The 15,489-nt window shown below is 67.3% G+C and overlaps 1 protein-coding gene across 6 annotated transcripts in view; it reads right to left on the reverse strand.

Annotated features, from left to right (window-relative positions):
- Positions 1-5,589: 5,589 nt before the first annotated feature.
- ADGRB2 (adhesion G protein-coupled receptor B2) overlaps positions 5,590-15,489 on the reverse strand; it is a 28,177-nt gene continuing 18,277 nt past the window's right edge. For 3 of the 6 annotated variants that reach the window (XM_076357261.1, XM_076357260.1, XM_076357258.1), the window contains 20 exons: positions 15,293-15,439; positions 14,593-14,668; positions 14,419-14,521; positions 14,081-14,124; positions 12,834-12,960; positions 12,181-12,284; positions 11,789-11,891; positions 11,362-11,512; positions 11,004-11,073; positions 10,805-10,871; positions 10,599-10,684; positions 9,892-9,990; positions 8,747-8,918; positions 8,579-8,674; positions 8,339-8,378; positions 7,504-8,162; positions 7,074-7,109; positions 6,625-6,729; positions 6,419-6,472; positions 5,590-6,277 (listed from right to left, as the gene is read on the reverse strand). In XM_076357261.1, the coding sequence (XP_076213376.1) occupies positions 6,065-6,277; positions 6,419-6,472; positions 6,625-6,729; positions 7,074-7,109; positions 7,504-8,162; positions 8,339-8,378; positions 8,579-8,674; positions 8,747-8,918; positions 9,892-9,990; positions 10,599-10,684; positions 10,805-10,871; positions 11,004-11,073; positions 11,362-11,512; positions 11,789-11,891; positions 12,181-12,284; positions 12,834-12,960; positions 14,081-14,124; positions 14,419-14,521; positions 14,593-14,668; positions 15,293-15,439 (2,552 nt within the window). In that variant the 3' untranslated portion in view covers positions 5,590-6,064. The remainder of the gene's footprint in view (positions 6,278-6,418; positions 6,473-6,624; positions 6,730-7,073; positions 7,110-7,503; positions 8,163-8,338; positions 8,379-8,578; positions 8,675-8,746; positions 8,919-9,891; positions 9,991-10,598; positions 10,685-10,804; positions 10,872-11,003; positions 11,074-11,361; positions 11,513-11,788; positions 11,892-12,180; positions 12,285-12,833; positions 12,961-14,080; positions 14,125-14,418; positions 14,522-14,592; positions 14,669-15,292; positions 15,440-15,489) is intronic. The other 3 variants (XM_076357262.1, XM_076357259.1, XM_076357256.1) reach the window with 2 other exon arrangements.

Genomic DNA, 15,489 nt, shown 5'->3' on the forward strand with positions numbered 1-15,489 from the left:
CAGCGCCGCGGGTCCGGCCGGTCCGGGGCGGTGGGAGCGCCGCGGGACACCGGGAGCTCCGCCGCGCCGCCCCCGCCGCCTTCCCCACCTCCCTCCGAGGTGGGGGGGGCCCCGAGCCGCCCCCCGGCGGCTGCCCGCCCTCCGTCCTCCCCAACCCGGGGGGGGCCCGAGCCGCCGCCCGCCTTCGCATCCCCGCCCTCCTCCTCCTCCCCCCCACCCCGGGCGCCTCCTCCGGCAGCGCCCTCCCCACCCCGCCTTCCCCCTCCCCCGGGGGCTGGACCCCCCGCCCGGAGGAGGGGACCCCCTGCCGGGGGCGAGCGGGGCTCCCCTATCCCCGGGATGGGGGTGAACCCCATTCCCTGGCTGCCATCCCTGTGGAGCAGCTCTTCCTCCCCCCAGGGACTGGGGGGGGACCCAGGTGCTGGCACCGGTGATGGCATCGCTGGCCAAAATGGTTGTCATTATGGGGAAGAGGGTGTCTCTCCAGGGATGCTCCTCCACCGGCATGGCACCGGGCCCTGGCACCCGGCCGAGGCAGGAGCAACCCCGGGCAGACCCCGTGGCATCGAGGCAGCCAGACCCCACCGTGCCATGGAGCTGATGTACCATCCCTGGTGCCTGATGACTTGGGGACAGTCTAGCCCAGGACAAGGTGCCCGGGGTCAGAGCCCTGGGATGGGGTCTCTGCCGCCATCCCTCCTGCTGGCTCCTGGCAGGGCTCCCCCCTCGTCCCCAGCAGCAGAGCTGCCGACTTTCCAGAGCTGAACCAGCCTCGCCAGCATCGCCGAGGCCCTGTCAGCCCCGCTGAGCCCTGGAAGGATCCGGCACCCGTCCCGGCTCACACCACCTCTGTGCGGCATCCGGCTCCGCGCCGCAGAGACGTGCCAGCCCCAAATGCCGCCCTGCTGCCCCCTGGGCCTGGCTGCCCAGCTCCGCTCCAGCATCCCCCGCCCACGCAAGCCGGGCCACCCCGAGCCCCCACAGGCAGGGAGCAGGCAGGGAGCAGGCCCAGCCAGGGCAGCAGCTGACCCACCCGAGTTTGGGTCTGGGGGATGCAAAGTAGCTGCGTGTGCCCCCGGGTCCTCATCCCCGCATCCCTTCTCCAAGGGATGCCCAGCATGGCACAGCACCGCCGGGCCCCTGCTCAGCTGCTTTCCTCCCAAATTGTGATGAATCTATTTACACTGAAGCTTTACAAATGTGTGTTAGGGACGCATGCATCTCAATAAACGCGCTCTAATTAACAACTGATATTTATTCAGCCCACAGTAAATAAGCTGTCGCGGGCAAACCAAGCGACGCTGCTTTTGAAGAGCGACTCGACTGCCATTTATTCAGCCGACAGCCCCCGAGATGCGGTGACAGAGCACTCGATTCTCCTGCGAGTTGCTTACTGTAGTAATTAAGGGTAATTAAAGCAAGTGGGTATGAAATATAACGAAACTTTTATAATTCCTGTTTATTGGACAATTATTCACCCTGAGCTGTTCTTTGTTTGTGGCCACCTGGCAGCAACGAACCCCGTGCATGAGCACGAGTGGGGTTTGTGCATCTCGTGGGTGGGGGCAGCTGGGGCGAGTGGGATCTGCCCTCGCCCCCAGCACCAGGCACGGCCCCACAACCCGGCCCCACAGCCCAGCCTGGCCCCACAACCCACCCCGCAGCAGAGCAGGGACAAAGGGCAGCCTCGTCCCTTCCTCTCAAGCCAGACCTCTTGCTAACACCAGCACGGCCAGCAGCTCCCAGGGCCCTCAAATTCGGCTGTGAATCGCTGTGGAGGGTCGCACCTATCCCTCCTGCTGCTCTTCCCGTGCCTCAGTTTCCCTCATTTGCCAAGGTGCGCCCACGGGTAGATTGTCCCCAGTCCAGTGACACGAAGGGACCCCACCGGCCCTGGGAGCATGGAGACGGCCACGGCGTGGAAACCTCCACTCTGTGCAGCTCCTGCTTCCCCTTGCTGTGCCAGTGCATGGGATCGGTGCCTCCGGGGGAAGGAGGCCGGATCCTGCTCCCCCAGCACTCTGCTAAGGGGGAAGCAGTTTGTCTCCAGCCTGTGCCGGCATCCCCTGGAGCGATGCCGAGCTGGGGGATGGAAAGCAGGATCCTGCGGCCCCTGCCCACAGACCCAGCACGGAAAAAGCAGAGGCAAGCTGCGCTTCCAAGAAACAGCCGCGCTGGCTGCCAAGAAACACGAGCTAGAGCAGAGCCCGGCAATTTTCGGGCTGGAGACAATTTGCCTCCGACCCCGAGCGTCATGCGGCGGCTGCGGCGGCTGGGTTACCGCGGGGCTCCCCGCCTCCCGTGCCGAGTTCAGCCCCGGCGCTGCCGGCACGGCCCCCCCCAGGGTCCCCCACTGCCAGGGGGTGAGGGCCTGGGGTAACGCCGGCCAGACCCTGCGAGCTTGCAGGCAGCTGCCGGCACGCTGGCCCGGGCAGCGCGCGGGAGGGAATTCCTGTGGTGAGGATTTCGGCGGTGCAGCATTTATTTCTGCGCCGATCTGGGCACGAACCCCCCGATTCCAGCGTTCGCTGGGAATGAAAGAGCCCGCGGGGATTCTTTCCAGCTTGACAGGGCCCGTTTGTTTCCGCAGCGTTAAAACAGCAGTTTTACCTCTTTTGGAGGAAATACTTTGCTGAAACACGAAGGGAGAAGCGGCTGGGGAGCCAAGCAGTGGAGCTCGCCGTCTCCCCGCGCTGCCGTGGGCTGCGCAGCCTCAGAGCGGTTTCTCCATCATTTCCGCCCCCCAAACCGAACATTTTTGGCAGGGGGGCGGGGGGTGGCTGGGCTCAGATGGAAGCTGTGGATGGAAAATGGCTCCAGAGCTCTCCGACCTGCTCAGACCCCCCTGCACCTCCCCAGTTGCTTCCCGGCCCCACACACCCTCTGCACACTGCAGGATTGGGGACTGGCCCCCCGTCCCCCCTTGCCGGAGCACGCCGCGAGCCTGCGCCTCTCACCCGGGCTCTGTTCCCTCACTGCATATGGCGTCTCCATGAGTAATAAAAGCCGCTAATTGCCAACAGATGCCCCAGGAAACCCTGACGCTGCCTCTCACGGCTGCGTTTGGCTGGGAAGGGAGGGGAGGGGAGCCAGAACCGGCCTCGGGTCCCCCGAAGTGCGGGGCGGGGGGATCCCAGAACGTGGCAGCTCCCAGCAGCTGGAGCGAGAGGGCGCGGTTGCTATTATTAGCAAAATTAGCAGCCAGGCCAAGGCAGCCGGGCAAGCATCCCTGGTGAGGGGCCGGTGCCCCTGACCCACATCGCCCCCGGAGCACTGCTCCAGCCTCCCACCCCACACTCTCCGTGGCGCCGGGGAGCCACGGCCGAGCCCCACCGCAGCCCCTCACCGTGCCCGGCCCTGCCACCTGCCCGCAGCCTCTCCTGCAGCCCCGTCCCACCCCCGGCATGGGCAGCCGAAGCCCCCCGTGCTCGGGCCTGGCCCCCTCCCTGTGCCATGACTCCAGCATCTGTTGCACAACTGGAGCTGGCGCCGGCAAACCCGGGGGCAGGAGGTGGCTGTGCCGGGCCTGGGCCCCCTCGTCTTCCCTTTCTGCTTTGTTTGAGGAGGCTTTAATGCGAGGGAAGAATTTGGCCCCTTCCCTCGCCTCCTCTGCGGGCGGTCGCCCCCTCCCTGCTCCCATCACTGTGCTGCAGCCCCCAGCCTGCTTCTCCCCGCACCCCAAACCCGAACTGGGTGGTGCTGGGATGAGCTGGGTTATGCAATTAGCACTTCAGCCTTAATGGGACAGCCTGGGGGGCCAAGGCAAGGCCCCCCATTCTGGGGGCTGCATCCTGCCCGCGTGCCTCAGCATGTCTGCACTGGGGCTGGAGGCAGCATCTCCTGTCCCGGCCTGTGGGGGCCCGCGGACACCCCCCCCCCGCAGCACCGCTCCGCCGTGGGCCCCATGCCAGTGGGAACCAGTGAGCTTCTGGCGAGACACTGGGAGGCCGAGGGAGCCGGCGGGAAACCGCAGGGCTGGCGCTGCCGGGCGCGGGCAGAGCGGCGGGAGCAGGGAAGGGATCGTCACGCAGCACCGGCGGCACGGCCAGGCTGAGCCGGGGCTCTGGGTGGGAGGTGTCTGCCCCCTCCCTCAGCTCTGCCTTGCCACCCCCCCACCAGATGCAGCCCCCCCCAAATGCATGGTCCTCTCCTCCAGCACCCCGGCCCAGGACTTTCCCGCACCCCTTTTTGGCTCCCATGGGGGTCCCCTCTCCCAGCTGGGCACAGGCACAGCTCACCCCTGGCAAGGGACCCCCCCCCCAGCAAGGATGTTCGTCCCTCCCGGCCGTGCCGTGCTGGTGCCCAGCCGTCGGCGCTGATTGAGTCCTTGCGGGCGCTGGCAGCTCCGCAGGCTCCTGAGGCAGGTTCGGTTAATGACGCTCCCCTTTAGCCTGCCTCATTTCATGCCTCGTCTCGCAATCACGTCTCCGTGGCCCGGGGCCTGCGTTGACGAGGACTAATTGATGCTGCAGCAGGGGAAAGCGCAGCTGCCCGGAGCGGTGGGGGCTGGCGGTGCCCCCGACTCCCAGCACCCGGGGGGCTCACAGTGCCTGGGGCTTGCAGGGTGCTCCCCGCACAGCACCACAGCACAAGCGAGGAGCAAACCAGCACCTTGGAGGCCACTGGTCCAACTGGGCAGCATCCTTTGCTCGGAGACCCTCGGCGGTGCCGGCATCCCCTGGGAGCAGGGGGTCGCTGCCGGCCCCATGGCTCCCACCAGCTTCATCCCTGCGGGAACGTCACCTGCCCAAAATGAGAGTGCTGGAGGGTGCTGCCTGCTCGCCCGCAGCCTGTCCTCGCTGAAATGAGCCCTCAGAGAAGCTCTGGAGGCTTCTCCCAGAGGGAAGCGATAGCTATGACCAGGCATGCTTCCCACCGGCGCAGTGGCCACAGAGCCCTCCCCGGTGCATTATGGCACACCGCGATGGGAAGGTTTTGGTGCCACGGTCTGGCTGAGCTGCCCAGGCACCTGATCCACACCATGGATTTAGCACTTAGCACAGACGTCGTTAAGTCCCGAGGAGTTGAGACCCACGACACAGAGGCATCCTCTCCTCCAGCGCTGCCCTGCCCCAAACTCGAGTCCTGCCCCTGCTCTCCCAACAGCTTCTGGTCCAGCACGAGCCCAGCGTTCACAGCCATGGCTGCTGGCCCCACTGCCGCAATGCCAGCCCCCCCTGTCCCAACACCCTGTCCCCACACTGGTGGCACCCGCACCGGGGCCGTGGGCAGCACACCCGCATTGCAACGCCCAGCTCCGGCTGTGCTGATGCCAGGGACGCTCCGGCAGCATGAGGCACCCCACATTACATGCCTCTGCAGATTGCATGGTAATTGCCTCCGAAGTTACTAATTTGCTCATAGATTAATTACCATGTAATTTACTGCTCTTGGCTCCTGCGATAAGACGCTCATTTGCACGGCAGCGCGTGGGTGCGGGCTCAGCCCTGGCCAGCAGGATTCTGCGGGCCCCCAAGATTCTGGGGGCTAGGGGGGAGCAGAGAGACCAGAGGTCCCCACCGGGTGACAGTAACCCCCTCCCCAGCCGGACCCCCAACACGAAGCACGAGGCGGCGGCCGCAGCCCCACGGCACCACAGAGAGTGAACTTTTATTTCCAACAACGACAGCACCTGCCCCGTGGGGTGGGGACGGTGGGGAGGGCTGGGAGGGGGCGGCCACGGGGCCCCAGGGGGCGAGGGCAGCCCGGCCCCGGGGGGCGGCCGCTCGCGTGCACACGGTGCACGGCGTGAAGAAACATCCCGGTAGAAAAGAACGAAGATCTGACGGCCTCGACGGCCGGTCCTGCCCCGGGGGGTGCAGGCGTGATCAGTGGGTGAGCGTGGGGGGGTGCGCGTGTCCCCTCCGCACCCGCGTCCGGAGGGTGACATGGAGGAGAAACCGCACGAGGACGGGCGGGAGGCGGCTGCGGCCAGGGGGGAGCACGGTCCCTCCCGGGGGGGACGGCTCCGGCCAGGCGGGGACACCCCGGCCGCCAAGGAGGACGGAGCAAACCCAGCGTCTTGGCTCGTCCTGCCCCGGGGCGATGGCGGCGGGCGCGGGGCTCACACCTCCGTCTGGAAGTCACCGTCGGTTGCATCCAGGCTGGCGCAGGGGCCCTCCCAGTCCGCACAGCGCAGCTCCAGCCGGTCCCGCTGGGCGCTGGGCAGGGAGCCCAGCGTCATTGCCTTGAACGTGCTCCACGGCTTTGGCGGCGCAGCCGGCGCCTGCGGCTGCTGCTCCTCGGGGCTGGCCACATCCTGCAGGGCGAGGGGGAGCTGCGGCAAGTGGCCGGCGTGCGTGGCGATGCACGGCTCTGTCCCACCAGCACCCAGCCCTGGAGCATCGCCACCCACCTCCGCCCTCCGGCCCCATTCAGGATGGGGCGGATCAGCCCCAGGAGGGGCTCGGGCACTTACGTTGGCCATGCTCTTCTCCCCACCGCCCGACGAGACGCTCCACCGCTTTTCTCGCTATGGAAATAACCACAGCGCTCAGCCCCAGCATCCTCCCGGGGATGCCCCGTCTCCCCCGTCCTCCCCAGGATGCCCCGGTCCATGCATGGGAAGATGGAGGGGTGTGGGGGAGCAGACCGGGGCAGGATGGGGCCCCCCCAGGACCTCACCTTGGAGGAGCCGGCAGCCGGGGCCCGGTACCGGTCCAGCGTGTGAAACTTCTGGTTGAGCTCGTGGTAGAGCTCGGAGTGGCGCTTCCGCGTGTGCATCACCTTCTGCGGGGCGAGAGCAGAGCCTGCGGCCGTCGGCATCCGGCACGGCCCCGCGCCCCTCGGCACACATCCCCCTCCCATCCCTGTCCCCCTCCCGCCCGCTCACCCCCTGCCTTCCCAGGGCACCCCGGGCGAGCGGCAGAGCCCACTGCAACGCTCCCGCTCGGCGCTGGCGTTTTAATCAAGAGCCAATGCTCGTTATTGCTTGGCACAAAACTCCTCCGAGCTCGGCTGCTGCTTTGCTGACAGTGAGCCAGAGGGAATCGGGGACAAGGTGGTTCAGTCCCCGGATGGCACCCGACCCCACGGCAGGCGCCGGTGACACCCGCTGCCGTGGCGGAGCTTACCTCAAAGTCCAGATCAGAGTATCGCAACCTCTTCCTCTGGCAGGGGACGCGCAGGGCCCGGAGCAGGAGGAGGAGATGGAGAAGAAAAGGGAAAGGTCTTTGCAGGTCCGGGACGTGGGGTAGCAGGGCAGGGGGGGGAAGCTCATGCCAGCCCCAAGCCATGCCGCTTGCAGGGGGCAGAGCCCGGCTGGAGACAAGAGGCTCTCGGCCGAGCTGGGGGACGTGCAGCTTATCCACCGTGCTACTGGGGTGAAGGCAGCCCCAAGCAAAGGGTGGGATGCCGAGCAGCGAGCACAGGGGCAACGCATGCAACCCTGCACGTGCACACACGCTCATGCATGCTCCTGCACACTCGCCCAACCCCCTCCCACACATCTCCCTCCCCATGCGTGTGTCCACGGGCACGCTCACACGCCAGCCCCCCGCTCACCTCCAGGGACCCCACTTTCATGGCGGAGCCGGGGACGGTGCGGGGCATGGTGCGGCTGCGCTCCGACAGCTCCGAGGCCAGGATCTGCCGCACGGTGGGGTGCTGCTTGAACTGGAGGCTGTAGGGGGCCTTCACCGTCCCGTAGGGCTGGTTCAAGTTCACGTTGATGTGGTCCACCGCGACAAAGCTGGGGTAGGCATCCCCCTCGGCCGCCGGGCGCCCTGTTCCACCGGGCACCCCCTCCTCGGCGCCAGGACCGAGGATGCCCTCTTCCCGTGGGAAGGGCTTGAGGCTGCCAGTCCGGCGGGGCAGCACCATGTAGTCGCTCTCCCGCGGGGGCTCGGGGCCCCGCAGCCAGCCGTACTCCAGGGGCCGCAGGCTGCTCTCTGTGCACAGGTAGACGGGACCCGGCGCCTCCAGGCTGAGCTGCTGTGCCGGCGGGTCACCCAGCTCGCTCAAGCCTGCCACCACGTTGGGCGTCATCTTGGGGACCTGGACCAGGATGCTGGGGGGAGGGATGTTCCCTGGCAGGCTGGAGAAGCCCAGGCCACCCTCCGAGGTGGTGCTGAGCTTGGGGTCTTCATCCCCATCCAGGGAGATGCGGGACAAGGTGCCCGTGATGGTGGCGGGGTTGCAGGTGTTCACCTCCTTGAACAGCACTGCGGGCAGGGAGCGGGGTCAGAGCCGGCCCCGGGGGTCCCGCGGGAGGGCGCGGAGGCTGGACCGACCCCCTGCGCGGTAGCATCGTGCCCGCCCCGGCACACACTCCCTGTCCCTCCCAGGCGTGGCACGGTGACATCCCCGTCCCCAGCGCAGGGGGCAGGGGAGACCTCACCTGTCTGACACGCCAGGTCAACGTCCTTTTCAAAATCTGTCTATAAAAATTACAGAAAGAGGGGAAAGAGAGAGAGAGAGAGGAGAGAAAGAGAGGGAGAGAGACGGGGAAATGAATGCATCTTGGCCAGCACAGGGAGCAGCGGGGTTTGCAAGGGGGACCCTGCCCCAGCCAGAGCGAGCAGCCCTGCCCAGCCCCGCCGGTGCCCGCTGCAGCCCGTGCCGGCGCTGCCGCACTCACCAGGATCTGCACCTGCCCGTTCTTGCAGGAGTTGGGCGAGTTTTCATTCTCCTCACTCCTGCACCCCCCCATCTGACACTTCACCACGTCCTGGACCTGCAGGGACAGAGCCGGTCACGGCCCCGCGGCCAGGGGTCACCCCCCGGCACCCCTCCGGGGCCACCCCACCTCTCGGCGCAGGAACCCGTGTACAGTGATGATGACGAAGCCCTGGACGGAGTTGAAGACGGCGAAGAGGACCTGGAAGAGGATGGAGCGCCGGTCGGTCATGGCGAGCACGGCCGACATCCAGGTCAGCGCCAGCAGAGGCAGGACCACGCAGGAGCTCCACAGCGATGCCCTGGGGCAGGGAGAGAGGGGCCGGGGTGAGCCCGCTGCGCCGGGGCTGCCCCGTGACAGCCCCCCCGAGCATCGCCCCCAGCCCCGCAAGCGTGGCCAGGGCTGACTGTGCGTGCAGAGCGCGGCACGGAGACCCGAGCACCCTGCAGATGCCGTGTGCCCCGCCAGGCCCCCCGCTGTCCCCTCTTCCTCGGTGTCCCCAAGCCGGCGCTGGCTGCGTGCTTGGGGCACTGCCTGCCTTAGGGCATGGGGGCCCATGGGCTCCTTCTCCCCTCGGCAGCCCTGGCACAACCCCAGGCTGAGCCATCGGCACCACCGAGCCGGCCCGGGCAGGGCACAGCCAAGCGTGTCCCCATCCCCGCACAGGCAGCGCAGCTGGCAGCGAGGGTGCTGGGGGGATGCGGGGCCACCGTCACCCTCCCACAGCCGCAAAAAAAGCAGAAAGGGGAATTTATTTTTTTTTAGCAGTGAATTTTGGGGCTCCTTCTATTGCAACTAAACCCCTGGGAGCAGGGACCTCGGCTGACCGGGGGGGCAGTGGTCACAGCCCAACCCGGCTGGACACATCCCAGCCAGCACCCATGGGGGCTCACGTGCCGGGAAGAGGGTCCCGGGGACGCCCCCGAGTTCAGGACTGGCCCGTGGCCCATGGCGTGGTGCCCCTCGTGCCCTCCCCGCTCCCCAGCCACCCTGGGGAAGAGGAGCTGAGCCCCCCACGCCCCGACCCCGGGGAGATGACGTGACCTGCGGGAAGCCATGCCATGCAGACGTGATGGCCGCGGTGGGGCACGCGCACCCCGCGCCTGGGGCTGCCCCGAGCACACAGCCTTCGCCCTGCCCACGGGACCCCCAACCCAGAGCCTGTCCCCCCCCGGCTGATGCCCAGAGCCCACCCCCTGCCCCCCCCAGCTCCCCAGGGTCCAAGGTTGTGCTCGGGGCGGGGGGGGCGAAGCGGGCGCGTGGCGGGCACTAACATGGCGCTGCTGGCGGTGGCGGAGGTCATGGCCGCGCTGGACACCACGCCGCACTTGGTGCATTTCAGCAGCAGGCTGCCGCAGGGGGGGGGCTTGGAGCTACGCGCCCACCACCCCCCCGGCGCCCCGCGGCCAGGACCGGGCCACGCGGGGATGCAGGTGGGGGGAGCAAGGCCATGGGAGAGCAGGATGGCAGCGATGGGGAGGGGGGATCAGACAGGTGGATGGACAGACAGACAGATGGATGGATGGATGGACGGACGGACGGACACAGGCAAAAAGCAAATGGGAGAAGGAAAAGAGAAAGAGAGAGAGAGAGAGAGAGAGAGAGAGACGGGTTAGTCGAGGGCGGCAGCAGTTGTTAATGATGAGCAGGGGTGGCCAAGCGGCAGCGGGATGGGGCGGGCAGGGCTCAGCCCCCTCCGCTGGTGACAGGGAGGGGGGTCCGCAGCGTGCGGCTCCCCCTTCCTCAGGGGAAGGTGTGGGGGTGACTGTCCCCCCCCCCCCCAGCTACTGCCCCTCCAGCAGCCCCCAACAAGGGGCTGTGGTTGCCCCGGGCTTGGTCCCCGCCGCCCACTGATGTGGTGAAGTCTGCCCCGTCCTCAGCCCGCTCCTGGAGAAGACTCCATGCCATGCCCTGCAGCGTGGCAGGGCAGGGTGCTCCGCGCTGGCCCCAGGGACAGCCCCACTGGGCACAGGGCACTTACCCAGCTCGCTGCTTTTTGGACTTATCTGAAATGCCATCGCGGGACATGAGCTTGTTGAACACGATGATGCCAACCAGCATGTTCACCTTGGGTGAGAGCGGCGCCGGGGTTAGGGCCGGGCACGGAGCCCTCCGCAAGTCGTGGCCGGCAGTAGCTGCCACACACCGGGGTGGGTTTTGGGGGTCCAAGTCTCGGGGTCAGCTCACCAGCACGATGACAGCAGCGGGTCCCACGAAGGCATAGAGCAAACCGCCCTCCAGCGAGAGCCAGCAGCTGCGGGAGACCATGGCGTGTCAGGGGCTGATGGAAAGGGAACATCCCCTGTCCCCATCCCCTGCTCCCAGCACTGCTGCCAGCCCGGAGCAGTCCCCGTGCCCAGCCCTGTGTTCCCCCATCCCCACATACTAGCTCGCCGTCCCGTAGCCTTTGGTCCGTGTGAAGCCGACGGAGACTGCAACCACGAGGGCTGGCAACCCTGGAGAGGGGAGATGAGGCTGGAGCTGCAGGAGGGTGGCATCATTGTCCCCCCCAGCACCGCCCCTGTACCAGCCCCCACGGATGGGGGGAGGGATGACGCCCTTCTGGCAGCTCCCCGTCCTCTGGCTGGTTAGAGGGTGCCATGTTGAAGGGACCAAGACACCTGGGTCTGCTTTCCTCCATTGTGCCTCAGTTTCCCCTTCTGATAACCCTGGGGGATATCATGGCGGGGCGCGTGGTGCCTCCCCTCCACCCCGTCCTGGGACCAGCCGTGCCGGGCTCTTACCCCATCCCAAGCACAGGAAGCGCTTCCTGACCAGGCGTGTCCGGATCCGGCCGATCACCGCCAGGTAGGACTGCCAGGCCTCCGTCAGCACCCAGCAGAAGGACGAGAGGAAGAAGAAGTGGAGGAAGGCAGCTGTCATGGTGCACACGCCCTGCGGGGACGCGGGCACGTCAGGGGGAGGCATTGCGGCACCACGGCGGCCACGCGCCCGGCACCGCGGCGGTTAAACTCCCACACCCAGGCGAGGTTTGTGTCAAAGCCACTGGTGCAAAGGATTTAATCCCGAGATCGAGTTAATCCAAATCCAATCTGCTGCTGGGAGCCAGCAGGGATGAGGCGACTGGCTGGGAAGAGAGGGCTCGGACCCCGCCGCAGCCCCCACGCCTGCCCAGGGACCCTGCAAGGTGGACGTGGTGGTGGCACCCACCTTGCTGAGCATCTGGGACTGGCCCACGAGGATGAGGACATTGGAGGCCAGGATGGAGACGCAGAAGTTGAGCAGGATGATGGAGCGCTCTGACTTGATGAACCTGCGGGCAGGAGCAGCGTGGGGCCGGGGTGCCAGCCTGTACCATGTCCCCGTCCCATGTCCCCTGCATGCTGCCGGTGGGCGGGCGCTGTCCTGGGCCAGGGACAGTGCCAGGCAGCCCGGGCACCTCTCCCACCCGGCTGCCACCTGGGTTATTCTCTTCCCGCCACATCGCATTTAACCACATTGATGCTGAGCCTTTGCTCGCACCATACCCCCCTTCGCCACCCCCTCCCCACATGGTCTCGTGCCCCAGGTGCCCCTCGGGTCCCCAGCTGTCCCCAGGTCACCTCCAGAAGGCAGCGTAGATCACCAGCAGGGTCAGCAGGGCCATGCAGGAGACGGCACAGCCGATCATCAGCGGCACTGACGGGGTGCCCGAGGGGTCCATGGCCTGGTGGGGAACAGGGGGGCTGAGCTTGGCCCCCCATGGCTGCTCCCTGCCAGCCCCCTGCCTCCCACTGGGCCCCTCCACTCCCCCTGGTTGGGGACCCCTGGGCGCTGGAGGGGGTCGGTGGCAGTGGTGGTGCAGCCAAGGCGCCTTCCCGGGGACCCATGCCCATCTCCATGCCGACGGGGGACGCGGGCGGAATAGCAATGGGGTAGGGGGATGCCTGGGGCCGGGGCTGCCCCCTCCCCTCCTTGCACACAGCAATGCCCCATATCGAGCCCTACTGACCACGGCAGTCCCCTGCCCGCCCAAGCCCACCCTCGGGGTGCCAGGGGGTGCAGGGGCCCTTCCCTTGGGTGGTGGGGGACACCCCCTTCATTCCCCCAGTGCCCACCCCACCCTATTGAGGTGCCCGCAGGCAATACAGCTCCTGCCCACCCCCATCCTTCCCCGGGACCCCCACCTCGGCCAGGCCCCGCAGCCCAGGAATCGCCCCCCATCCATGGCCCGTGTCCCCAGCAGGCTCGTCCCTGTCCCCATCCTGTCCCCTACCAGGTCTCTGGGCAGCTGGGCGAGGACGGCGAAGGTGGCGAGCTGGCGGCACTGGCATTTGGTGTGCGCTGGGAGGGTCTCCAGGGTTTGGCAGCTCTCCGTGTCCCAGTTTCCCAAGCCAGCATCCCTGATTAATGGGATGAGAGCGAGGGAGAGCAATTTGAAATGATCAAACGCACAGGCAGCCCCTCGCGCCTCTCACAAGTTAACCCTTTGCTGGTCCCTGTCTGGGGGGAGGCAGACGGGGGGGGCACTGCCAGGGGACAGGTTAATCCCCCGAGCCCATCACGGGGGGGGTGAAGCCATCCCTGCCCCAGTTGCCCCTGCCTGCCCTGGTGCTGATCCCCCTGGGGAGCAGTGCAAGACAAAGGCTTGATTTTTAATCATCCCACCCAGGTTTGGGGTGGGGGGGGGCAAACCGCAGAGGGAGGGGGCCAGGCCCGGGAGGAGGGGTGGTAGGGATGTGTGGGGGCCGAGGCAGCACCAGCAGGAGCAGTCCCAGGGCCCCCCCCCGGCACCCACGGGCCCCCCCAGCGCGAGCCACGGCTCACGCAGCAGAGATGTGCTACCCCCAAAGCCAGACCTGCCCGGGAGCAGGTGATGCTCCCCTCCTGCCATGGGGACCCCCTCCCACCATGGGGACCCCCCGGGAGGGAGCCAGGAGGGGGTGCCCCGCGGTGACGCTGGCCACGCATGAGGAAAGCAGCCACCACTCCCAGCAAGGCGGGGAAGCCGGGAACTGGGTCTGTGGGACAGCTGGGGACACAGCTCCCCCGGGGCCAGGCTGAGACCTGCCACGCTCATCACAACCACACGCCTCTCCGTCAACGCGGGAGCCGTACTGGAACCAGCGACCCCGAGGTGCAGAGCACCCACGGGCACCTGGGTGGGGTGGGTGGGGGGCCCAGCACTGCCGCCCCCTGCCCCACAGTGCCCCCCGCTCCCCGCACCGTGCCCTACTTTCCCTCGCTCCTGCCAGAGCGCCAGGCTCCGCGCTAACAAATTGCATCTGGCAGGCCGGCGGCATCCTTCCCCGGCGTCACGCGGAGGCAGATCGATCCCGTGGCAGCACAATTCACCCGCAGTCAGAGGGGCTCAGCCACGGGAAGGGACTGGCCCCGCTTGCTGTCCCTCCCGCCACCTCCCCAGGGACTGACGGGGCGCTGGGACAGCCCAGCCCCATTGCCCAGCATTGCCCGCCAGCGAGGGCATGGCCGGGGTGTCCCTGTCCCCAGTGCCCCACTCACGTCCTCGAGTAGTCCCAGGTGACGCACTGTGGGTGGGACGTGCCCTGCAGACAGAGGGACGGGTTAGTGCTTCACCCCCCTGCCCCACTCCCAGCCCCAGCAGGGTGGTCGGCCCATGGGGACCTGCCCGGGGACCTGCCCGGCTTCCCAGCGCTGGCAGGTCCCCACTGTGGGCATGGAGCTGAGTACTTGTGGCCACCAGCTGGGAGCTGCTGGCCCCTGCCCGGCTCTCTGCGCCTGGGGGTGAAGGGGCCAGTGGGACCCACACGGGACCGAGAGGTGACATGGTGATATGATGACATGGTGACACGGTGATGGGACGGGAGAGGGACACTCACGTTGATGATGTGGGAGAGCTCCACCAGGACAAGGGGCTCTGCAGGCTTGGTCGGCGGGCGCACCGTCACCATCAGCACCTTGGAGGTGACGGCCAGGGGGGTCCTGCAAGGAGAGGCACCAACAGTCACAGGGATGGGGACACGGCGTGGGGGACAGCGGGCAGCCCCACTCACCTGGGCGGGGGCAGGATCAGCCCCAGTGTGCGGTACAGCACGGCCCCGATGACGAAGTGGGACGACTCATCCGTTTCTGCAGAGAGAGGGGAAGGGAGAGCAGCGCCGTGATCCAGCGCCCGGCACACGCGTGGGCTCAGCCAGCACGCGCGCACACGTATGAGCCCACACAACTGCCCCCGAGACGCGTGAGGGAACACGCGCCCCCTCCCCAACACAGGCACAGCACACACGGACACACGCAGGCACGTGGGCTGGCAGGAGGCTGCCTGCACGCTCACACACCTGTACTCCCAGATGTGCACACTCACACACCTGTACTCCCAGATGTGCACTCTCACACACGCACAGCCCCAGACATGCAAGCTCACACACGTTCACATGCACACACATGCACACTCCCAGATATGTGTGCTCACATATGTGTGCGAATGTGCACTGCACAGCATGTGCGTGCTCCATGTGCATGCATGTGCACACCACCAGATGTGCACTCACACATGTGCACGCTCACACACATGTACACACATGCACGCTCCCAGACGTGCACGCTCACACGTGCACAGCCCCAGACCTGCACTCACATGTGCACGCTCCCGCATGTGCACACCCCTGCACAGCCCCAGGTGCACGCTCGCACACACACACGTGCACACACATGCAGAGCGTGCTCGCTCCCGCAGCCCCAGCCCTGCCTCACCGGCGGAGGCGAGGCTGAGCACCTCCCTGGGAATGAAGAGCTTGTCCTCGGAGCTGCGGGCCCAATCCTTCATGCCCCGGCGCCCCTTCATGGGGAAGTTGATGTCGCTGGAGACGGCGGAGACGGGCTCCCTCTGGATGCTGATCACTGGTGGGGCAGAGCGGGTGTCACCAGCCGGCTCCCTGCACCCGCTGAGG

This window comes from Aptenodytes patagonicus, chromosome 21 (genome assembly GCF_965638725.1).
Source record: "Aptenodytes patagonicus chromosome 21, bAptPat1.pri.cur, whole genome shotgun sequence".
Taxonomy (NCBI): domain Eukaryota; kingdom Metazoa; phylum Chordata; class Aves; order Sphenisciformes; family Spheniscidae; genus Aptenodytes; species Aptenodytes patagonicus.